The sequence below is a fragment of the Vanellus vanellus genome (assembly GCF_965231255.1).
Source record: "Vanellus vanellus genome assembly, chromosome: 13".
In the NCBI taxonomy this organism is placed as follows: domain Eukaryota; kingdom Metazoa; phylum Chordata; class Aves; order Charadriiformes; family Charadriidae; genus Vanellus; species Vanellus vanellus.
This window is the reverse complement of record NC_138918.1, coordinates 8,875,447-8,901,496: the sequence shown is the minus strand read 5'-3', so window position 1 is coordinate 8,901,496 and position 26,050 is coordinate 8,875,447. Positions and strand designations below refer to the sequence as shown.

The 26,050-nt window shown below is 45.2% G+C and overlaps 1 protein-coding gene across 1 annotated transcript; it reads right to left on the bottom strand.

Moving 5' to 3' along the window:
• Positions 1–18,456: 18,456 nt before the first annotated feature.
• On the bottom strand, positions 18,457–23,611 carry BNIP1 (BCL2 interacting protein 1). Its single transcript, XM_082490008.1, has 6 exons — positions 23,526–23,611; positions 23,292–23,384; positions 22,951–23,042; positions 22,391–22,492; positions 21,618–21,736; positions 18,457–19,539 (listed from the first exon to the last, which is right to left on the bottom strand). The coding sequence occupies exons 1-6, from the start codon at positions 23,607–23,609 to the stop codon at positions 19,343–19,345; spliced, it is 687 nt and encodes a 228-aa protein (XP_082346134.1). The 5' UTR covers positions 23,610–23,611; the 3' UTR covers positions 18,457–19,342.
• Between the last annotated feature and the right edge of the window lie 2,439 nt (positions 23,612–26,050).

Genomic DNA, 26,050 nt, shown 5'->3' with positions numbered 1-26,050 from the left:
TTGTCCAAAAGAAAAAAAAATGACTTGCAAAAAGGGGCAGAATCTCTCAGTGGCCAAAATAAAATTATTTCTTAGGGTTGGATAAAATTAATTGGTCTTGGGGAGACATCCTGGAGCTAAATTACTATTTGTGGAGATGGGTAGGCTGAAAAAGAAACAGGTATGAATGGCACTACTGTACAGTGGACAAGGTCAGGAGTTAAAAGGCTCAAATAGGAAAAGAAAAGCAAGTTTGTCAAGTATTTCAAACTCTGCAAACTGCTCTAACTACTACTTAGTAAGAAACATAACGAACAAGATTTAAAAAGCCGTTTTAGCATTTTAGTCCTAGAACCAACAAATGCTGTTGTTGAACAAATTATTAATTTCCACAGTTAAACACACCTACTCTCAGAAACATTTTGTAGGTGTTCTGCATATTGGGAATGGGATTTAGTGCACTCTGCTGCCGCAAGAATATACCATAGTTTATTTTAGCACAGCAGACATTCCCTAAACAGATTGCATTGTCCTCCAGTATAAGCTTTGAATAAGTCACAGTACTGGCTCCTAGAAATTGCTCCCAAATCCCATCTTCCTGGCCAGGATTTTTTTTTTTTTTTTTTGTACTCCTTACTATCTGTGTAAAATAAAAGCTGCTTTCAGAGCAGTCGCCGCAGTCAGTGGAGGTGCAGCCTACAGACATGTGCACAGTGCTGGCTGGCTGTCGTCAAGAGAAGCCGTTAAAAAACAGGTCATAAAAAAAAATCCAAACCTATTTCAATCAAATAAGTAAGTTTCTTATATTTTTAAGTAACAACAAATTAGAATGAAGTCCTACTGCCTGGCTTCAGCAAGTCAGTTCTAGTGGTATCAAGGAGATGATTTATGCTGTTTCAGGGAAGGAAAATATAAATCTTGGTTAACTTGAGGTTTCATGTACTGCTTTATGCATTGTGCAGTGTCAGCTGCTGCCTCCCTCTCCGCCGCATACCCACAGAGACAGGTCCAGATCCATCCCGCAATTACACACACTTCACTTTACGGACATGGTTAATCCCACTGAAGATTCTCATACCGACATGGACAGCGTACGAGGGCTCAGAGTGGAAGTAGACGGACATGCTGACACCCGGCTACATTTCTGGCATCCTCCCATGCTGAGGCTCTAGTATCCTTCTGCTATTTATTTCTGGTTACGAGGGTTAGAAGAGTTTTTATACTTGTTCTGGGTTACAGGGTATATCGGAGTTTTTCTTCCAATTACATGCGCAGAAAGCAATCCATCCCCTGTAGAGCAGTGAGTATTGCAAGAGTCCCCATCCTACAGCCACTAAACATACAAAGATGCCACGCATACAGCCATGCTCAGAATGCAGATTCCTCACTGGCATCTTTGTAGACAGCCCTTTTCAAGCAATGCCAAAAAAATTGCTTTACTTAACCCTAGTTCCGAAGACATGAAAGTGGAATTGCTGCTATAAAAAGAGACGTTCTGCCATATCTCTCAACCAACACTCACAGGCATCCAGCGTGCCCGTCTGGGACCTCAGGCTAATTTCTCCTTTTAGATGCACACACACACAAATAAAAAAAAAGAATCAGTGAGAGCTGCAGGTCATCGGCACCTCCGAGGGCGACTACATTTGTCTGGTTAGACACCGATTTAAAGGCCGCCAGTATTTCACCTTGAGAATTTAAGCCTCAATGATTTCTTACACAATGAGGCATTAGAACTGGAAACCAAATTTCCCTGTTCAGTCCTTGGCAGTAACGTTATCTATAGCAATTCATTTTTATACAGACAAAGATTATTTCCCGTGTAACAAGATGAAAGTAAATACTTGATATTTTTCTCCACCAAAAAAAAAAATAAAGTAAGAGCACATGAGAGAATCACCCCTAGTGCAGCACACAGGAACGACAGGGACAGTCGTAGTTTAATTTCCAAATATCCTCTTTGCTTTTCTTTTTTCCTAACCACATTTCCAGCCCTATTGGTCTCGATATTCTGGTTGTGAAAACACTGTGCTCTGCCCCTTTGATCAGCTAGTGAAAAGCCCTTTCATGTCTTGCTGTCTTCATTACCTTACATTTTAATTGCTGGCCTTGCATGGGACAGGCAGGTGGTACAAGGTCACAACAGGAGATGACGGATGGCTTTTGGCAGTGCGTGTCCAGATGACACACGCTGAAATCAACCTGCGCGGCAGTAACCCACCCTGCACTGGGGGATCAGCGGGGCACGCACAGCACCTGATGGCTACAGCCACCAAATACCTATTTTAGGTCCTATTAGAATAGTGAACTACACTTCTCCAGTTCTTTCAGATTAGCATTTCAAAGCAGCACACACGCAAGTGCTGCTTATCTGAGCACCACCATCCCTACAAGCTGCTGGGACCACCATTTCACACCTTGATGAAAAGATACATCCAGAAACAGGGACTTAAGTCACTTAGAAGATCAGGGGCTGTTAGAGCTGAAACCCCAACGTTTCACATCAAAGCTCCTGCACTCATGGCTGAGCCTTGGTGAAGATTTCTGAATAAAAGAATCCATTTCAGATGCCGATCTTATTTTAAATACCACAAAAATGGTTTTCCTTTTACACACCCAGAGCTTCCCTTATTTTGCCCTAGAAGGTGACTATTCAGTGCTTTGGACCCCTGGTGTACAAGAACTTCAGTTTTACCCGGATTCCGCCTATTTACACTTAGCAGATGCATACACCCATCATGACCATGATACAGAAGGTTTCTTCTCCAGTGCATTTGACTTGCTACCTTCTTGGTCATGGCAAGAGTTACACAGGGTTCGTTGCAAGGATAGCTATATTGGGTAGTAGATACCATACCGCTATTTTATCTACTCAAACAGAGAAGGGGTAAGAAATCATAAGGAGGAAGACAGTTTGGATTGTGTCATAGAATATACAAGACTAGACCATCTTACTTGTACTTTTTGGCCTTAAAAACCTTTAGATGGAGCAAATCAAATTAAATCAAAGGCTAGATGCAAATATGTTTCTAAATGTCATATAATTCAGACCCAAACTTGAGTTCAACGCCCTTTATAGCACAGAGAAGCCGTGATCTCAGTTCTGGTGACACAGGATGCACTTCTATACCACTATGCTCAACTTGTCTTGTGTAGAAAGGTGTTTTGGGGAAGATCCATTCAAACCTCAGTGTATAACCAAAACAGAATAGAGAGGGTATTTTGTCAAAGTCAGACACTTATTTGCTCCCAGCAGTAAAATACACCCCTACTACAAGTGCAAAATTAATTGGTTTAAAGGTTCTTCTCCATGAAGGCCAAGTGGGCCCTCCAAGATCTGTCTTGAAAGACAGAGACCCTGATTAACTGCAGAGCAGAAGGACACGTCTCCTGACTATTTTCTCCTCCTCCCTCTGCCTCCCAGATGGCCATTCCTTTCATTTTCCAGGCAGGTTCCTTCCCTTCACGCAGCTGTTCCCAACTGCAGCTGAAATCAAGACATTGGGACTCATTAGCTCTACTCGGTCCTTTCATCCAGAAGTCAAAGTGACATGCTCAGGGAGCATAAATGACAGGAGTCAAGTTTAGACTGAGGTACAGGTGTCTGGGACTGGAGAGGCCATTCAAACAATTAGTTCCCACTTACACAATCTTGGGGGCTTTTTTTTTTTTTTTTTTTTTTTTTTTTTTAAGGTGAAATAACATCACACACGTTTTGCAGATTTTGGTGTGTGCCAGTTGAAGAGCATCTTCCTCCTCAAAATGTATTAGCCAGATGCTTTCAAATCAATAGCCTCCTTTGAGACCATTCCTGGTTTATCAACCAAGATAGCACCCACCTTCTGAGGGAGAATGAAAATATTTGAAGGAGGAACAAAATCAGCTGAGAAAAACAATGTGGGCCACAGGACTTCATTCTGTATTTTTATTTTTTTCTTAAAAACAAAACTGATGATTTAGGAATTTTTGAGTCACTGTCATTTTGTGGAAAACTTTTTTTGGGAAAAAAAAAAAAAAGAAGAATAAAAATCACCCTGTGAAAATACAGCCTTGCTGTAATTACTATTCTGCAGAGAGCGCTTCACCTGTGCTGGTTATTGCTGCAGCATGCACTGCTCGTCGCTTTGCTTTTTTCACTAAACTCAGAGTTGGAGAGATCTCGAAATTGGGAAGACCCTATTTCAATTGTAACTCTGACATTCATTTGATGCAGAATGTCGAGACGGTCATTTAACCTCACGTGTCGCACTACAGAGGCGGAGAGTTCAGGTGAGGAACGAGGGTCCTCCATCGCCCGCGGATCGCAGGCAGCCTGCAAAGACGCGGACAGAGATCCCTGCTTTGCAGTGCTCGGATGGAAAAACGGATGGGTTGGGGGGGTGAGCGCAGGAAAGCCTTTGCGCAGAGAGGAACGGACTTTTCAAAAGAGAAAACGCTTTCTGATGACCTGAGCTAAAGATAGGATGAGCGCAACCAGCAGCTTTTTAAAGCAGCAGATCTCGTCTTATCAGAAGTCCCCGAGGAGGGGAACAGCGCTTTCACCGAATACGGCGTTTTACAGTCCTCTTCCCCCAGACACGGGGGTCACCCGCAGGGCCGGCGTCTGGGCGAGTCGCCGGTCCTGCTGGGGACGGGGCTGTACCCCAAAAGCCTGGAGGGATCTTTCTCCCGTTATCCCAGCGCTGTGCCCGGGTACTGCAGGCAGGCGCTTCCTTTATCATTTTGACTTCTGACCTTGAGACGGACGGGGCTCTGCCCTGCCACCATCACTGCTTCCGCCCAGCCCAAACCCCCTCCGCCCCCCGCGATGGGGATGCTTTAAAAGAAGAAAAAAAAAAAAATAAGGGGCATTGTGGTGATAGATTTGTCAAGACCAAGGGTCAAGTTTATGTTGATCTACAGGTGTCAGGAGCGTATTGATCCAATGATTAAGGTCCCCCAAAAGGTCATCATAAATCCTCAGGGAGATGGAAATACCGCATAACTTGCTTGCAGATGTTGCAGAAGTAACCAGATAAGGTAAAGCACCCGCCCAGCAAGCGGCAACAGACACCGTTAGAGCAACAGGTGATGCCACGATGTTATTTTGCTGGAAGCCAGGGTGGCCAAACCTATAAAAAGGTGAAAACATCAAGCAATTCAGGCCCTTGTCAGGACAAAATAAAGACATTTGTTTCAGCTTAAAGTGGGGCGTCTTTGGCTCGCACGAGATGAGAGACAGCCTTTAGCACAAACACTTCGCCCTTTTTGGTCAGCGCTTTCCATGCATTTCCCCGACAGTTGCGAATTATACCTAATGCAAAAAAAAGCCTTTTGCGAACATAATTATTTTAGAATAGAATGGCTCTGCTGGAAGAGACCTACAACGGCCCTCTAATCCCATTGCCTGATTTTGCAGATAGAAAAGCCGTTGCATTAGGTGCAGCCATAGCAGATCCGTAAAAAGTATCTCCTAGTCCTAATTTCCAGCTCCTCAGCTAACGCTGATGCTGAAGTTCTCCAAAGCGTTTGACAGTGACCAGCGTGCACGCCGTGATCCCTGAAGCCGGGGACCACACGGACCTTTCCGGCAGCGGTGGCGGCTCAGGGTGTCTGTAACCAGCAGTTATTGCAGAGCGCGATGCTCAATCCCTTTATCACGTCTCCTCTCCCCGCAGCAGCCAGAGCGAGGTCTAATTTTAAAAAGCAGCGATATGGTGCTGCTGTAGTCACCCGCGTTACAGTTAGCTCCTGGGTACTTAAATATAAACACGCATAAGCTGCTCTACAGTTGGGCTATTACAGAGTTGACTGTATGGAGTCAAAGTTAAACAAAATGCAGAATGTTAACTTACTAACTTGCTGGACCTCAAAAGTTAAAATAGATGACTTGCCAATTTTATTTTTAGAGTAATTTGGGGATTAATAATCCAAAGTATTTCTCTGATCTACCTAAAGTAATTTTAATAAAAATGGGTTAATAATCAAAACTCACTCTTCACCTGACCTCATTCCTTTGGAAGAGTAACCCTTAACATATTAAATCAAGATGACGTATTGTCCTTTGTGGCACATTCCGATGAAAATTAGAAATACGATGGATCTCATAGGAATTAATAAATCCTATCGAGATAGAAGAAACTCAGAGTTTAACCAAAAATAATTATGAGTATCAAACTGAACATTAGACTCAATTCACAATTTCTCTATAAAAATTAGAAAAATTATATCCCAATAAAGAGACTTTTTATGGGAGCAAAATGCTTATTCTGAGAATAATGCGCAATCAGTCGGAGTACAGTACATCTTGGCTGTCACAGGCAGCTGTCACTGTCAAAGCACAAAGATTAATCGTTTCAGAAATGTGCGTTGCAGCGTTTCGGTGCTAACAGTCACTCGTAAGCCCAGTAAAGCGTAACACCTATTTGTGCTCCCCAACTGGGGCTTTCATCTGTGCGAGCCTCTGGTCTGCTTCACCCGCGCAAGCAGGCAGCTCACACGCCGAAGGCAGGCACGAGCTGCAGTATTTTGCTGAACAGCACCCGAAACATCAGAGACCGTTCAGAGTGCCATTTGTAGCACGGCTGGTTTCTCCCACGCGTGAATGCGGACCCAATACTGGCGAAAGTTTTAAAACCGTCTTTGCTACCTTTGCCCATATTGAGCCCAAACGTGCTGGAATTTGAATGTCTTTGTTCTGCTGAGGCCAGCTGGGTCCGAAGCGGTGAAACAGTGCGGGGGCTCATCGGAACTTTATTTCACAGTGCTACCTAGTGGTTTCTGGAATAAGTGATCAGTTCGTCAAAAGGCATTCTCCATACAGAACCCCGATGCGAAGTAAATACAACTGCGTATAAAATCTAGACTTCCACCGCTGCCCGAAATGGGTAGGAATTATATATTTACAGTGCGGGGGGGGAAAAAAAAAAAGAAGGAAAAAAAAATGCATAAGAACACTTGTGAACTAATCCCAAGTGTTTCCAACTGGATATTCATAGACACGCGCACATCAACAACCCCATCCCCACCTCTGGCAGCTGTATCGGATGCCAGGACAGGAAGCACCTTTATTCGACAACCAGGATTTTTCCTCCCTTGCCATTGCGGGGGATTAGCACAGGAACACGGAGCTAGTGGCATTCACGGCCTTTCAGACACCGTCCCTCCCCTTTTCATCCTCTCTCACAGCATCAAGATGTTAACGCCAAACCCTGTGAGTCAATTTTCCCAGATTTCATGCCAGCACGGGGACACTTCTCAGAAAGAGCGACAAAGCCTCCTCCCCTCCAAAAACCCCTTCCACGCTCCTCTCAAACCTCCCTTTGCTCCATTAACAGTGATAGTGGCTGCTGAAGTGTCTTCTACGCTGCTCAGTATCTCCTCCTCCCTGCCGTGCATCAGCAGTCTACATTGATCTCTACGTTTTCCAGCATCGCAGGTGCCTCAGCAGAGGAGCAGCGCCGTCGCCCCGTGTTTGCCCATCCAGAAGACAGTACTGCTCTGGTGCCCGGTTTAGGTGCTTACAGCGGCACGAATACATGAATTCCTGTTAAAAACCTACAGGGCAGCCCGAGAGCCAAGCCTGGCAAGATTCAGTGGAAGATGTTAAACCCAAGTATGAGACACAGGCGCTGGACATGACAGTTTTCCCATATTTAGAAAGGGGAAAACGGCACTAGCTTCCCTGGGCAATGCCTTATGATCGCCAGATGAAAGGAGTCATGTAACTACTAAGTAGTATTAATAGTCACAGGCGTAATATATATATATGAGAATAATATAGTCAAACCGCACTTAACAGTTATTTCCAATAGCAACATTTGTATAATGCCATTGACACTCAACTGCTGATAAGCTGGACACACTTAAGGAATTTTAATAAGCCTTTGAAAAGGTTTAACTGATGTGAATTAAGCCCTGAGATAATTTAGACGCAGGGCTATCATTCTTCAGTTAAAAATAATTGATCTTGAATGTAAACGTCACATCTTACGCCCCAGTGTACAAAGGCAAAGAAGATGTCATTTGTCACCAGCAGAGTCTGGGGCTGACGAACACCTTTCTGGAGAAGCTGCGGCGACCCTGCGTGGTGCCTGGACCCTACGAGGGACCCCGCGGCCCCGTTCACCCGCGGGAACATTTTCTCCCATGGGGTCAGAAACAAGGTACCTCACAGGAGTAAGATCCAGATATGTTAATTAACACTACACGTGTGGTTATTACTGCAAAGACCCTGAATGCAGCGCCCCGGGCTTTGTGGGCGAGAGCAGAAAGGACTGCTAATATCTTTTGGCTTTAATCCACCAGAATAGCTCTGCTGCCCCTCCCCTCCTGCAGAGGCAGAAGCAAAGTCTTCGTCTAGAGTTTAGTGCTGAACATAAAAGTTTTTTCTTTTGGGGAAGAGTATTCTATATTTACTGCTTGTTGTTCCAGGCATTATGCTTTCCTGACTGGCAGTTTCTCTCCCAAAGCTCGTTATCTTTTCTGGAATCCTCTAACAGACATGTAATGTAATGTCTTTTTGACAAGGTGATAAGACAAGAAGCTCTTGTTGAAATCTGCAAACCTAAACATCCACCCACATCCTTATAGAAATTAATTAACTTGCAGCAATGAGTATGTAAATTCCCACTGGCTGTCTTTCAGCATGAATATTACCCTATTGTCTACAAAGTTATTTACCATTAAGTCTGTGAAAGATCAGGAACTAAGTTTAGGTCAAAGTCTGCAATTACCAAAGACAGTGGTGCAAAGACAAAACTATTTTAAACAAATCTGAAAATAAAGAGGATTGTGAGTTTTTCTTCTCGGTTTTCTTTTTCTTCTCTTTTCCCTTTTCCTTTTTTTGTTTTGGCTGGTTGGTTTGGAATAAGCAGACAGATTACTGGCACAAACCAGCCAGCGAAAGCCGGGAGTTGCTGGCATTAAGCTACTTGCATTTTTGCTCCAGCTATTTTCAAATATCATCTCTGACATTTAAACAAATGGGAATAACATTATGATCCTTAGCAGCATTTGCAATTTTACACCCAAATGAAAAGAAGCAAAAGTGGCATGCCTTTAAGAACAGGGCTCAGAAAGGAATTCTTCATTGTTTAATCCAAAATATACAGCATTGCTAGACGTATAATAGATCATTTTCATATATACACACACACAACATAGAACAATGTACAGAACAGGGGAAGGCTCACTTCTCTCGGAAACATCAAGTATTTACTATTATCAGACACAGGACAGGAGGCCAACTGGATCGATAGACTTAATATAGAAAAATCTTATCTTCGTTTCGGACTAGCTAGCCATAATGTCAGCACCTAGATGCCACTGACAGAGTTATCTCCCATCGGCAGCAGCAATGACTGTTCGGTAGTTGGGTGCCACCTATGAAAAGCCAATAACCCAAACAGAAAAACGTTGTCCCGCTGTCCATTTTGCAGATAAAGGAAAACCGACCCACCCCTCCCCGGTCTTTGTGCGTTTATCAGGAATATGAAATAACGCTTTGCAGCCCATGTGGGTTTCGGTTTCAAATCTCTGTTCCTGTTGTGACAGCGCAAACCGAAGAACTTGCGGTACGAGACCAGACCCCTGGAGGGGTCAGGTCCAAAAGCGTCCCTGGATGTGATACTTAGCCATCATGCTGTTGAAAAGAAGAAAGCAAAACGCTTTCATGTCGTTCTATATATATGTGGCTCTATCTATAGGGCCTGGTGTGCGCTGATCCCCGAGGAGACGTTCTCCCTGCCTGCCCTTTGGGCGCTTATCGCGGCACCAGAGGGACGCACGCAGCATTATCACCAGGCCAGGCTCAGAGCAGCCGAGTGGCATTTTCCTTTCATGCAGCCACCGACACCAACCGCAGGGCAAAGCGCTCCGCAGCGCGCGGCGCAGCCTGCGACCCCGCCTGGCAGCCTCGACAGCGGGAGATAAGTGGGATACGCCAGTCAGCTCTGATGTTGCAGCAGGAGACAAAGGTCAGGCGCGATAACATCTGATCAGTCTCACGTTGCGAGGTTAAAAATAGAAGAAAGCCCAAGTGGAAGCTAGAGACCGTGGTGGTCTAAGGTACGGCGAGATGTCACAGCACCCCGGGGAGAGACCTTCACTGGATTTGCTTCTCATAACTCCTACCAAATTATTTTTAAATGATTTTGCACGTCTGCGTGAGCTTCATGACTCATCCAGCGTTCTAGCGCCCAGGCATCACTTCGAGGCAGACGCGCAGCTACGCTCACCGCAGCTCTCACTTCACAGCGGTGCCCGAGGTCCGTGCCGGAACCGTGATGGAACCGTGCCACCTTCCCCGGCACCCCGCAAGCCCGGGAAGGCCGGGCTGGGCCATTCCTGCGCACACGGAGTAAGCGGCAATAGGCAGAGGGGGTGAGGGTGTAGCCAGGCAAAGACAAACTGGGAAATGCGGATGCTCCACCGTTATGATTTAGGTACTTATCACCTACGTAACAGGGCCAAAATCATGACATTAAAGGCAAACAGGAACCAGAGGCAAGCAGAAGTAAAACCTGCCTTTTATGAAGCACTCCATAGGGTTCATATTTAATATGTGCGTTTGTTACTGTGAAGACCGTATATCTGCTTGTGTAGAATTTGATACTATTTACGATCACACGGTGGCAGAAGCTGGGAGTTTATTCAATGTATTGCTCGTGATGGTGGGACCAGCACAGAGGAGGGACTTCAGCCTGGGAAGTCAGTGCTGGTTTTGCTGCCCTTAGCCACGTGCATTTACACAGCGGCAGAGACACAACTAGGCGGCATTTGCCAGTGAACTTGCAGGAACGCGAACAGTTAGACAGTAAAGGACTTGAATATCAACCTGTCCTATGGCTACCTGCTGCTTGTCCGAGTTCTGCCACAGCCCGGGCAGAGCAAGGATCTGGCCGCCGGTTGCACGAAACCCATTTAAAGACAGTATCAGAATTAACATATTAAGGAAGGAGTCTATCAAGAGATGCATCATCACTGAAATTAAAATCAAGGTTAAGAATATGCAAAAACTCAATAAATCACTTAACAAGAAGAAATAGGAAGAACAGAAGGAAAAACCTCAGTCCTTATGGATGTACCCTTATTAACCAGTCTATCTGTAGATTTAGTGTTATTCAGAGCAATAATATATGAATGAAACCTGATCTTTGATATTCAGACCTTCACTATCCATTTAGTCAAACTACTGCTCCTTTTACGGATCTATTTGGACATAATTGGAGATCTCATTTGATTAAACTGCTTCATATGTTGATAAACTGTCAGCACGGAAAGGCAGCGGCTTTAGTGTTCGCTTTCTGCTCCTGGTTCCTATTTTAACCTTGGCTTTTTAAGAAGAAAATGATGAAAGTTCTGCAGGAGGTTTCAGAACCAGATGGCCAAAAGAAGCAGGAGATTTTCTGTCATGCTCCCCCGTAACTACAGTGCTGCAAATCCCTGCGAGCTCCTGGGGCTCCTCCAGTGCTGCCACAGCAGGAGGTCACTCCGCGAGCTCGTATGGTGATTTCAGAGCCTTGAGTCACAGTCAAAAGATCCAGCCCACCTTTTTGTAAAGTATGTGAGAAGATACCGCCACGAACTTCATTCCTAAATTCATAATTTCCTCCTTAGTGACCACACTGAAACGGATGAGCTGTTTCTATCAGAATGTCACATCAAACTAAGCTTTTGAAGCTCAGGTTTGGATTCCTGAAATAGGAGGCACATAGCAAAAGGGGACAGAACTATCAAGAATTGGTGGACTGCTTAGGAGAAAACAGTCTTTCTGGAAATGAAGAGGCTGACAGAGGCCACAGGCAGAAAGACAGAGCAGCTCTACATTGAGGGAGATGCAACAGCTTCTCTCTGCTCCCGGGATTTTACCCCAAACGGTGCACTGGTGCAGGCAGACTCACACAGCTGGGCAGCTCCAGAAGTGCATGATTTTGCTCATTGGCAAGAATTTATCAGTAACAGAAAGATGACACTGAACCCGAAGCATCACTTACTGTCTCCCCGTCCCTCCATTAATATGTCTTCACAGGAAAGAAAGAAAGAAAGAAAAAATAATCAGGAAAACGGTACATGAATAAGTCTCTGGACCGGTTTCTCATGTTCCTTTCTCTGATTTCACACGTGCTGTGCGCCTCTGCTAATTTGAGTGGAGATCTCTGTGTACACCACATGAAGGGTCAGGTCCTAAACCCAATTAAGTCAATAAAGATTCCCAGTCCCTTTCTCAGACTATGTGGACGAGGATCAAATCTTCAAGACACAGTTATAGTGCACCGGCACATCCAGAGCATCTCTATGTGTCACCTGAAGAAATTGGCACAAACTCTTCCATCGTTTGTTCCTGTGATAAAACTAAAATCTCAGCTCAGCGGGACTGTCATTTGCTTTGTTGCACAGAGCAGCCCAGACCCTGTTTGTACTGTTTTATATAAGGAAACAGATAATAATAAAGTTTGGCGTAAGAGTCTCAGCCTGAACAAGTCCATAACCAGCTGCAGGGACAGACACCTGCATTAAGCCCGTCCACAAACAGCTTTGGGTAGCGGTAGGATGGTGCAAGAGACTCCAGATGCATTTTATACAGTTGCAAACCCGGCACAATGGGACAGATGCAGAGACAGCAGATAGAGTAACAACTGGTGATGTGACTCCCAGTTGCAATTAGTCCATGAGCCAAAGACCCCAACACAGCCCACAACCAGGAGAACACCAGTTTTCAGGAATGGATCATCCTTGCTTGACCGGCATCTCGAGGGGTGTTTATTCGGTGAACATTTGATGCGAGCACAGACGTTCACAGCGTGCTCGGCAAGGAGAAAGATGAAGAGGATAGTGCTCCAGATACCACAGTAACTAGTTATACTACTTCCACAATATGAATTGAAATGACGCAATTTGAGATTTGTTTTCAAGAAGCACTGGCATTTCAAATGTATTTTTCTCCTACCAAGCAATGCAGTATGCCACAAAGAAACATGAGAAACCTGACTTCCCTGCCTGTGAACAATTTAGGTTCTTTATACATGAGCCATCCTGCAGCCATCAAATCTTGGAACGATTACATCAGCGGCAGCCGATCCCATTATTCCCTAACAAGCATACCTTATTAAGATGTACACGACTGAGAAACATTAAATGATATCACAAACTGCTGCATTAGAAAAGAGAGCTGAATATTGTACTAAAATTCAAATACAGGCTCTTTCCACCTGTTTTAAGCTGAACTTGTTTCTCAACTAATGTAAAAAATACCATACTTAATAGTACAAATGAGGATGGAATGGCGGCTGAGAGAGCTGGGGCTGTTCAGCCCAAGGAAGAGAAGGCTTCTTATCAAGGGGAAGGGCACCTTATCAATGCATATCAATACCTGAAGGGAGGGTGCAGAGAGGAGGGAGCCAGGCTCTTTCCAGTGATGCCCAGTGACAGGACCAGAGGCAATGGGCACAAACTGAAGCAGAGGAGGTTCCCTCTGAACATCAGGAAAAGCTTTTTTCCTGTGAAGGTGACTGAACAGTGACCCAGGTTGCCCAGGGAGGTTGCGGAGTCTCCGTTCTTGGAGATACTCAAAAGCCATCTGGGCACGGTCCTGGGCAACCAGCTGTTGCCTTGCTTGAGCAGGGGCTTGCATCAGAGGGACCCCAGAGGTCCCTGCCAACGTCAACCGGTCTGTGACATTGAGAACCGCAGATAACCAGGGAAACTGAATGACAACAGCAGAGCACAATTCCAGCCCTATTACCAAGTTTTGCAGCAAGGTTCCTGTTCCCACCAACTACTCTCAGAGAAAGCATTACATCGATCTTTCAGCAATTAGAAAAAATTAGTTGGTGGAGCCTTGGCACTTCTACCACAGAGCATCGTGACCAACCCATACTGCAGCTGCTGCTCTGCTCGGGCAGCGCCACACGCGTTTGGTTGTGGTACGCAGGACCTGCTGCCTCTTTGGAGAGCTCTTATCACACCTTCAGGGAACAGACACAGAGGGAGCACCCAGGCACCAATTACACGAAGGGCTCGGTGCACTTTGCAGCAACGCACACCTCGCTGAAATATTTGCTTAAGATTTCTCTTCTGGTGGAATCACACCATTACAAATAGGGAGGCGGAGCAACATTAGGCTGATTTCCCCCCCCTCCTCCCCCCTTCCAAAGAAGAGCCCCACATATTTGCAGACAAGTATGCACATGCCCCCTGGATATTCTCAGCCCCCAAAGATTCCTGCCTGACTTGCTCGGGACCACTTGGCACGCGATAGCAGCCGCGCACATTTGGCAGAGACATTTTTAGAAACTTCCAAGCTATGAATTCACCCTTCCATTTTGGTAAAGCCAGTTATGTGGAAAGCATTTCAAAAGCAGAACTTCAAATACACACTGCATTTCCCCTCAATTCTCAGGGGGTGGAAAATTACACTCTTATTTTCCCACAGAGAGTTATTCTGCAATATTTCTGTATTTGCTGATGCTATCACCAATAACCAAATAATTACAAGTTGAATCAAATCAGTCTTTTCAGCACAGTTACACTGTACGTTAATACTTCTTCCAATTCTTTCCCTCAGATCCATGTTTTATTGCAATCACAAAAGGTGACTACTTGAAAACATACGCCTAAGTAACTGCTTGGGAAGTGGCCTTCATTCTGCAAACTTCAGGGACGTACCGGGGAGATGCCCACAATCACAGCTATGGCAACACCGATACCCAGCAGGCAGCTGCTCCTGCCCACGAGCTTTCCACCACGGCCACGTGGGAATGGAGACCAGGATCACATCTGCATCTACAGCCCTCTAACCACGTGCTGGCAACACCGCTAAATATCCAACCGCACTGCCTGGCTCCTGGCGCACCGAGGGTCAACTTCCAGCCACCTTCCCCCTTTCCACAGGTGTCCAGAAAAAGCAAACTGATCTCAGTGGGCTGAGCTCCAGACAGGACCTGACATGGACTCTGGCAAACCAGCAAGCTCTTTAATAAACAACATCTACATCTGCTGAGGCATCAGACCTGCCCCATCCTCATCCCTAAACGGCTCCAGCTGCGCAGCAAAACACCCGACAGCGCTTTAACTGGCCCAGCCCCCTTTGCTGGGACGACACAGGTAGTTAACCACCACTCAGCTGATGAGGAGTTCGTTAACCCACAGCTGTTTGATTGCTACCAGCTGCCCGTCACAGCCCCCCAACTCCAGGGCAGGGAGATTTCAATCCCTTTTTAAGCTCATAGTAGTTCCTTGCTCCTTGTTTTAAATGAGTGTTATTCTTTGAAGGACAAATGTTCTCACTGCAACTGTTTTGTGACAATGAGCCCCACTATCAGCTCAAAGCGACCACATCTGATACCTGCTGCCCGGGGGAGATGAGTGGTCCAGGTAGCAACGGAGTCACTCCTGTTGGCTTTCACTTGTATATGAACCCTCCAGCACAGCCCCGAATGTGGCTCCAGAGCTCTCTTTCTTTCTTACTCTAAAGGTCCCCAAACACCTTCTGCAGTCCTGGAGCTCCTGGTTTCAGAAGGGCTCCAACCCTTGACCTGAGCCCAAAAGCGCAGAGGGAGCCATCCTCTTTTCACCATCCCCGATGGGTCTGCCACTTGTCAGGGCAAACTTGGAGGGTGAAGCACCTAAGAAAACACTACTTCCTTCCAAATAAATCGTTGCGATGCCAGTTTTTACCCCTCAAAACACAACCTCGGGCATGCAGCAGATGCAAGACCCTGAGACACACCATCCTGTGCGATTCAAACCCCATCTTCACATTCAGAGGTGGCCACAGAGACAAATGGGCTGCACAAAAGGCAGAAGATGCAAATATAAATCCCCCTGTAGACACAGAACAACTGCACAGGCCCAACTTTCCACACTCCCTGGACAAACATCGCGACTATTGGACAGCAAAAAGCCAGACACAACCACCTTCTCTTCCCACAGTACTGTTCACGCTCAGTTATTCAAAAAATCAGATATAGAGACCTACCTGCGAGCCAGGAATGAAGTCTGTAGGTGAGGAGCAAGCCAGACACCATGCTGCAGCCTGGAGGGACGATGTTTGAGCACACCCACTCAGCCATCTGCAGCTGTGGGCCATATGAGCTGATTGAGGCATCCCACCATGCCCAGGAGAGCTCCAAGGCACCTACCACCAGCCCTGGCTCTGCTCCAGCACCCAACCAGCAAGCCAGGATGCCTACTGAGGCACCACTTGGGGTGGTCAGCCCCACATTTTAAGAGATGGTGCTTCACCAAATCACCTTTCTTACCCCAAAGAGGAAATAACATTTATCTCGCTGCCTCCGCTGATTATTTCTTCTCAGGCGTGTGGCCCATCAGGACCCTGGATGCTTTCTGGCTGCCTACGGAAGGAAACGGTTCAAGTACCAAATGCTGTAGATCGACCTGTTGTGTCCCGGGGAGGGTTTCTACTCTTCCCCTCTCCCAGAAAGTCCAGTTGTCCTTGATCATTTTTTCACTTATTTCCCTTGTCCCTAAGGACTGCAAATTGACAGTCAGTTTATGCAGAGCAGGTAGGTATGCTTACAAAAGGACTAGGTTATTGTTTTTCATGAAATCCTGATGCAACAGAAAGCCTTCATAAGGAAGGTCCTTAAAAGTTATTTTTTGCCCTCAGAGTGTTCCAGCAGCTCAAAGTCTGAAAGTTAAAATTTCCGTAACAAGATGAGAACAGAACACAGTAAGACATTCTACAACAGACCTTTTATTTTCCCCCAAATCGCTCCATTACAATCCCCATGCAAAAAGATCATCCTTTTAAAACAAACTCTACTGAAATTCTCAGCACTGTGAGAAAGCTGCTGCTTTTTTTTTTTTTTTTTTTTTTTTTTTTTTAAGAGCGATCTATGGTCTGACAGGAACACGATGCGAAGATAAACCCAGTGAAGCTTCCTACAGACCATCGCGCTGCATCACTGCGTACAGCATCACTGGTACAGCAGAGCCCTCTGCTCTGCTCAGCCACCCAGCATCTCCCAGATTAGCCACAACCTATTTTTATATTGCATCCACGCGAGGGAGGAAGTACTGAGGCAGGTAGTGTTTGACCACCTGCAGGTACCATGTTTCAGAAAGACGAGGCCGTTTTCAAGAAGACTGAAAAAACCAAAGCTGCACTGCTACATCTGGCCTGGGAGCAGTGAGTAGCCCATAAAAAGAGAATTTTACCGACCGCTCTGAAGTCCGCACTGTTGATCTGGAAGATAGGAACTGCCGCACAGCAATTCATTTGAAATGTACCTATAATCTAAATAATCTTTGTGCCTTAAACGTTGTTTGCATTTAAAGCTGTATTTTCCAAGACTGCGGGACAGATGGACACACTTTTATCGCCCTTCGAAAGCTTGTACATGTCTGCGCAGAGGGGCACGGGGACGAGCAGGCTCCAGAGGGGGCAGGAGCCCGTCCCAAGAGATGGTAGGTGTGAAACGCAACAGCCAGCATCAACGAGCTGGACAAAACTTACCCCACTGCGGCCTCAACTTGCAGATTGCACAATTAATTCTCTCCTTGGTTAGCAGCCTGCTCATCAGAAGACTTCTTCCAAAGCAAGGTTTTTACTTTTATTAAAAAGCACACGTGCGCTGACTTTGTGCAATACACCTTTTTTAAGCCGAGTAATTTCTCTCTTATTCAACACCAGAACATGCACAGTGTCAACTTATTTCAATCTTTGTGTAATTCTGTGTCTCAGGAAAGGCTATTAGGAAGGCTGCACTGCAATAGAATGAATAAACAATACAGAAAAAGCCACATCCATTCTGTCTAGTCTGCGCATTACAGGTCTTCCAGAGCAAGGCGACACCCCCGACACCCATGCAGTAGTGCCCTCTGCGGGATGTACCGATCCCAGAGCAGAGGTTTCCAAATCCCCTGTTACTACCCCAGGAAGAACGGCTCAGGTATCAACTCTTCAGGCAGAGCCCATGGTTTTGAACTCAATTACAAATTCCAGCTTTTCTTGTTTATGCACATAGCCACGCACTCACCACTTCAACCGTCCTGTACTCCGGTTTGGATTACTACAACCTACTTCCACTTCTGTATTTAACCAAGCCCGCAGCAGCTGCCAGCAAAAGGGCAAATGCTGACTACTACTAAGATCTAGTAAATGAATATTACAGTGACAAAACAATCGACTGGTCACCTCTCTAAACATACTATTAAGAACTAACTACAAAGGTAACACAGCCTAAAATTTCACATAAACTTATATACTACAACTTCCTTGATGTTGTATTTCTTAGGATATATATAGCACTGCTTTTAAAAAAGTTTACTTCTAACTACTAAATTAATGCAGTATTTAACCATTCTGTGAGAATTTCCTAAACAGAACGTCAAGTTTAGTAGTCAGCTCTGAAGAAGCAATGAAAATTTCCAGAGGGGAAGGCAACATCAGTTTTAAGAACATTGCGGTGCAGTTTTTGGTACTTCAAAGTATTACATGGAGTGTGGCAGGCCGGTATTTGTATTATTAAAGCAAATCAACTCCCACTACTAAAGCACAGGAGATAGGGAAGGTAGTAATCATAAAAGATTTTACTAACTGAGAAAAGATCAACCATATGAGCAAAAACACTTTCAAACACACAACGTGGCAGTATTTTGCAAATAAAAAGTATTAAGTAGAATTTTATAAAGAAAAGGAGCAAAAAGGCTTTTGATTTCAACAGATTGGCAACGGAATTCTCAAATACATTGTGTGAATTAATAGTAACAAATGGGGCTCCCATTTCTGCTTTGTTCAGAGCCCCGTCAAGGCCAGAGGAACAGAGCCAGACTGCACCTGTGCTACGCTCCCAGAAAAATCAATCCATAAGCAACCACTGCTGTTAAGAAGGATTTTTACACTGGAAGTTATTCAGGCTCCTTCAATCCATTAGTCTCTGTTTTTAAACAAAACTCAGATTACGTGGATACAATAAATAGTTTATTAACGGAATGTAGGCGAATTTCTCTCTTCCATCCTTCCTCTTACTCCCAGCGCCTTCCACACAGATGTCAAAGCAGCGGCCAGTCCAAGCCGAGGAAAAAAGTGAATTTCAAGGCAAACCGAAGAGAGGTTGAAAGTTAAGACTGGCACCTTTGAGTGCCTAGTTCCTCAAGTGTTTGTCTGGTTCCCCAAACCTACAGGCAAATTGGTGTTGCTTCTTTCCACACCTTGATCTACCTGCTTCTTCCCAATTCATGCTCATTTAAGCTCTTCTTAGGCAGGTCGCATGCTCCATGGCGACAGTATAAACGTCATGCCTGCTCCGATGCTCTTTCAGCTATTGCAATATCCCGTTATTATTTTATTTAAAAGCCCTACCGTTATCACACCAGCTCTTTCTGATTTTTTGTAATAGTTCAGTTTAGCTTGGGAATTTTACAAAAATGGAAAGAGTCTTTTTTTCAAAATATAGAGCACCGTGGCCAGGAATAAGGCAAGGGCAAGGAAGATTAGCAGCTTGTCTGTCAGTTCCCTCCGATTGTACTTTGTTATTAGCTTTCGCCCCAGCTGAATTGTCCCAGACATGGACTTAAATTCTTCATTTGCTTCCAGGATGGTTCGTGAAGAATTTGCTGAAATTAAAGGGGGGGGGGAAAAAGTCAGTCGGTTGTGCTTCAAGAATACATAACAAAAGACATAAGCATGCAATATTTGGCAATACAGATAGTGCCTGTGAGATCCTTCTGGGTCAGACCGACTTATGGCTATGACAAATGCAGACTGTGCTCTTGCAGAAGCTTTCACAACTCAGTAGTCCTGATGTATGAAGGAAAACTGCAAACCAAAATAAGAGCACTGAATGGCTTAAAGGCCCTATGTCCTGTTCCTGAATTTTTCATTTTTAGGTTACCAGATCAAATCTAGTTCACATTTTTTATTAATAAAATCAGAGGTATCTGAGAGCTCACTGGAAGCTGACTGAAGTAAGAATGCTGCTAGAACCACCAATTTAAGACAGAGAAATCTCCATCACTATCAGCATCAGTTCTAGCACCAGCAGGGCATGTCAATATTTGAATACATTAATTGCACAACTGAAACTGTTCCCCCAAGCCAGGGCAGTAAATCACTGAGGTTCAGATGGGGTTGCAGAAAGTGAAAAAGCAAAATGCAGCAGTAAGAGATCCTTAATTATTCACCTCAAACAATTTAAACAGTTTTTAATAGTTACTTTTGACAAACGTAATCCTTCTTTTCTAATAAAAAAGAGAAAATCAACTAGAGGAAAAGTGTGTTGATTGGTCTCAACTAAAGAGAGAATCTGAGAATATGCCAACGCAGCAAGATAGAACATGGCTTCCTTTCAAGTTCTCCCTCCCCGTGAGAAAACAAACAAGCAAGCAAGCTAACACCCCAAACTCCTCAGCCTTCCTCCTTTCAAATTACTAAATGAAAGCAAAAGCCCAGGAGTCCCCTTTTTCTTATATTTCAGAATGCATATCCTGTACGACAGTGAATGTTGGTATATCACTTTATCCTGAACTGAATGATTAAAGAAAGGTCAAACTCCAAGCATGTCTGGTTCGCAAAACTAAGCATAGTAGAAATACGTCTGTAATATTTTGCAAATCATTACATCCCATCTTAGAGGCATTTTGATCAAAGTGAAAATAGAAAATTTGTTTCCCATCATTCATGACAAAGCAGAGCCCCATATATTCAGTGCATACTAGGAAAAGACTTGCTCAGAAAAAAGGGAATTCTAACTACTTATTCAGAATTTGCAGCTGGGTTTTGTAAATGACCTCTGGTAGTTTTTCCCTTGATGAACTTCAAGTGCTGTTCAGTTACAAACAGGGTGAAAAAGTGTCTGCCAAACTGTCTGTTTAATGGGAGAAGAAACATGCTGCTCTTGCACGAACAAACTGTGCCCAGCTGCCATCCTCAGACGGGGGCAGAAAACAAGGAGGGCAAAAGTTGCGTTATTTATCCTCATCTTTAAACTGTTCTCTTCTGCCCAAAAGCACAGCCAGTAAGAGGCCCAGGCAACACAGAGCCAACTTCTAAACGCTTCATGCATCATCAGTTCTGACAGGTCACTTGATTTATTGTCTTAGGAGTCTAAGCCAAAGAACTGGGTGAAATCTTGGTTTCACAGTCCCTGATGCACTGCTGACAGAGCGAGTGACCTTGGGTTCAAGTCACTTGATCTCCTCGTCTCCTAGTCATCCCAGCTGGAGACTGTATGAAAACAGTCTTCCAGCCATACTGAGTTTCCTCTGTGCATGGACTTGTACCTACGCTTCTATTTTCTCTGCTATTACCACACGCATGCCAGGACAGTAGCACAGAGTAACACCAAACACGCTCTTAGCACCGTGTGAACTCACACTGCTTTTACAATTCCTTTTATGTGAAACTAACCCAAAAGCTCCTCATCCTGCCCCCTTCTCCTTTTCATAATCATGAAACAGAAACTCCAACAAACAGCTCCGTGCAATGTACATTATTATTCTCTGTTTATGTCCAAATGTTAGAGGAGTTCTGCTGGACGGTCCTTTAATTATCATTGTAGTACGTTCTCCTACAGCCAAGCAGGTTTCCACTATGCTCCACACCATGTCAGTTTGCCTCTCCCCATCCTAACAGAAGTGGAGAAAGGTGCTTCAATCATCCAATCCATACGCAAACACCCAAATAACACCTGTACCTAGGGTCTGCACAGTCTCCTCACTCTGCTGGACTTGCTGGGACATCATCCGGCTAATGCCCATCAGACTCTCTGTGATGTTACTTGCACTCTCCGCCAGACTTTCCTTTGTAGTCTTCCTGAAAAAGAAAGGGAAAAAGTAAAGCAGGAAGGGATAAAATTACGTCTTTGGGTACTGTGGGGAAAATGCTGAGAACAGAGCTTGGAACCAAACATTTCTGCCAATGTATGAAAGACACAACTAGTTTTTACTGCATAAGAAATCCAGATTATCTTCACTGAACAGTAAAAAAAAAAAAAAAAAAAAAAATCACAACATATTAAAGTCATGAGCCAAAACAACTGCTAGTAGCTCAGAATCTCACTGGGGCCCATATTTCACCCCTTATTCATCCATGACTGCACAATTTCATGAGCTGGTATGGAAGCACTGATACAAACTACCACTTTATTATCCTGGGTATCCCATTTGTTGCTTCATGATACTAAATACGCCAACTTTTCAATACAGAAATTATATAATCTTGCATCCAGTTTTGCATGTGAAAACAGCCTGCATAATGATCCATTAATTGTTTATAACCCCGATTGGAATTAATGCAAAAGAGGGTCAGAAAAACTATGAAGGCTAACTTATCCCCTTTTCCACTTAGACATGCCAACGCCAAGAAAACTTGAAATTACCACAATCCTTAACAGTTTAAACCTCCACAAAAGGTAAATGCACTCATAAAAGAAAAGCTATGTCCTCATACAGCAGGACAGTCTAATACCTTTGTCTTAAGGAGTCTCTTCCCTGCAGCAGTTGATCTTTCTCAGAGTTGTCGATAGCAATTTTGCAAGCCAGATTTGCCTTTCTCCAAGCTGCCTGATTGCTGAAATCAGAGGAGTGCAATGCTGTAACACAACGGTAACACCTTACAAGTGAAAACAATTTCCACAAAGTAATCACCCCTGTAACTGAACACCCCAGATACGTGCATGGACTGTCACTGTATTACACCACAATATACTGCCCTGTCATTTCTTCTCCTAAGTGTACCGTTTATGGAGCAAGGGAAGAGGAAAACTGTGCCAGCTGCCAAATGACTGACTCTCAAGCCACCTACTTATACGCTCAACTACTCAAAGGGGCACCCTATGGTCTGGCAGTCAGGACAAGTGAGAGGAAAGCAGAAGGGAGTCATATCCTTTCCATCCCTGATCCTCTCTTGGTCTTGGGCAAAACAGTCAGTGCCCGTGCTTGCAAAACAGGATCTGAAAGACGCTGTACAGAAGTTAGATTCTCTCTGGTTACAGGGGACCCGTAAACAGCACCGGCTGCCCGACACACCTGAGCATTTGTTTCTTATGGTTTTCCACTTCCCGCAGTAAGGCTTGTTTCTCCGACTCTTTATCTTGCTCCTTCGCCATCTGTTCCAGCTCCTTTGGCGGAGAGCAGAAACATGAAAATCTGACCAAAGGCTGCTGCCACCTGCAACTCCCACAGCCCGCCCCGGCCGGGGAGAGAATTATCGAGCCCATAAACCAACACCACCCCACGGCCGGGACGACTGATCCCACGACCCGACACCCCCCGGCCGGGCCTCCCCGCCGCCCCCGCCTCACGCCAGCGGCCCCGGGCGGCCCGAAGGCAGGCCGGTCACCGGGGCGGCCCCCGGCCAGGAGCCTCACCTGGATGCGGCCGCGGAGGTGGTGGAATTTCTCCTTCACGGCGGCGTTGAGCTCCGTGAGGGCGCTGAGCGGCCCCGGGCAGTCCCGGATGTCCTGGAAGACAATGGCCCGGTCAGCGCGGCCCGCGGCGGCCGTCGCCTGGCCTGGCCCGGCCCGGCCCGGCCCGACCTGGGCTCCCCGCGACAAAGGCGGCGGCTGCCCCGCAGCCCTGGCAGAGGGGACCCGCCGCGGTACCTGCACGGACGCCTTGATCTCCAGGTCGAACTTGACGATCTCCTGGTGGCAAACCCGCACCGGCACGGAGGCGGCCGCCGCCATCTTGGGAGGGGAAAGGCGGGGGAGCGGCGGCTCGGCCGGCGGGCGCCCCCTGCGGGCGGCGGGGAGGCGGCAGCCGCCGGCCGGGCCTTGCACCGCCCGGTGTCGGGAGCCGCCGCGGGGCCCAGCGGGGGGGGGGGGCGGGGCGCGGAACCGGCGCGCTGTGGCGAAGGGCGGTTTGCGCTGAAGAAGGCGCACCGCGTTCCCCCTGAGCGGTAAGAGCTTTGAGCCTCGGCGGCGGGCGACAGTGCGAGGAGGCTGCGGGACAAGAGGCGCCTCCCGTACCTCGGAAGGAGGAACGGGCGGGCAAAGAGACGGCCGTTACCACAAACTGCTCCGCTGGTGCCGTGTCTGAGCCCCCTCCCTCAAGCCGCGCTGGGACAGAGCCACCAGTGCTGGAGACGGAGACCACGGCCATGGCCGCTGCGGGACACCAGTCAAAGGGTCTGGGGGTGGGCTGCAGCCCAGGTTCTGCCGGTGGCCCCCACGCTGACCCAGCAGCCTTGCCAGGCAGCTGACACACAAGTCACGTCTTTACCTGCCTATGATCCCTTCCCCCGGACGGCTGCTGGCAGTACCAGGAGACCGAGCGCACGCCATTCACGACCCCTCCACGCGTACAACGACTCGAGACAATATTTCCTCCACAATTTTTATTTTAAATTACAAAGGATGTTGCATACATTGATGAATTTGTATCTGAATAGAAGTGCTAGGGATCAAGGGTGACAGAGTAAACAAAGTCAATAGTTTAATTGTGCCTCTTTTCAAAAAAAATAAAAACTGCACAACTATTTACCAACATTAAACATTGCAACTCTTAACAGATCATGCTTTTAACAAGGTAAATTTATTTTCTAACAGAGACAAGACTTTCAGTAAGTTTTTCTGAGCTCCAGTTGGAAGTTGAGTATAGAATATCAAGGACAGCATTACAATCATGACCCCAAGCATAGGCAGAACAGAATGCCATGTTTTGTTTAAAATGCTTTTTTTTTTTTCGCTTGTCAACCACCTACGTCTGCATGTGCCATCAGCCTTAAGAGTTCACCCAACCACAAATACTGAGCAATAAGTTTTATTTGGACATAATATTCTGGGAGGATAGGTGATTCGAATCAGAGTATGAATATCCATCATTATAAGAAAGATTAATAAAGGGAAGGGGTACTACTAGGTTCTGTTCCTTAATCAGAAGATTTTGATAGGGCAGAGCATGCTTTTGCCAAGATCAAATCTAATCCTGAAGTTTTCCTTAAGAGTAGCTAGTTAACTCACCCAAATTTGACTCACACAGACACCCAACTACAAAATAGTCTTAATTCAAGAAAAACTCTGAACACTGATGTTATCTAAATTTAGAGTTTCTTTTTTTTTTAATAAAAAAAACCCCAACAACAGAAAAGTGTAGCTTAAAATAGCTCTGGCTCCACTTTTAGCTCCACAGCTCATTGGAAAGACAATAAATGCATAGTCAGTATTTGCTCCTGTGGAAGGAAGTTCACGAATGTTTAAGAGGCTGAGGATTATAATTCAGTGTGCACACACACCTTATCACGCTAGAAGCATTGGGGGAAAACATGGCATATTGTGAAATGTAAATTGTAGAAAGATAGAGACATTTTTGTATTCTGCAAAAAAGATAGAACCTAAAAGTGCCGTCTTTCATTAATGACATTAAAAATCCCAATTTATATTGGGAGATATTAAAGAGTGGTGTTTTCTCAACATACTAATGCCCTTAATACAGTTACAAGAAGAACCAGTCACTGAAGCAGTAACTGTTTGAAATGTACTTCAAACGATTCCTGGGGTAAACAAAATAAACCTCAGCTGTGTGCAAGACTGTGTCAATAAGCCAAGACCACATCTAGCAGCACCCTTCACTAGATGATTCCAACTGAAGCCTCCAACTCAAAAAGAAAATAAAATCATGATTACATGTGTTCTTGAAATTCAGGTCTCAAGCCCAAATACAGATCCTAACATTCATGGTACATAATTGGGTTATGCTTCAACAGAATTTCAGGAAGACTAGCAAGCACATTTAAGGAACAGAATTGCATTTGCTATTTCTGCTGAAGGCAACTTGTATACAACCCTTTGAAATTCTCCTGATAAAGCCTCTTAGAGCTTTAAAAAAATATCTAACTTTAAATGATTTATGGAAAAGAAAAGCACATCCAGTCTTTATATTTTGTGAATAAGCTAACTGTTTTATTAATGAAGGCAAATACCAGATAAATATTAGGGGGGGGAATCTTTTTAAAATAAAATCAAAACTGACACCACTGTATTTCAGAAGTGTCTTGTTGCTTTTAGGTTAGTTAAAAGACCCTTCATCCATTTTAGTTTTTTTTTTCCTGTTTGGTTTTTATTCTTTTTTTAAAAAAAAAATTTTCCTGGCCCTCTTAGTATGGAAAAGAGTCTATCTATAAAGGATT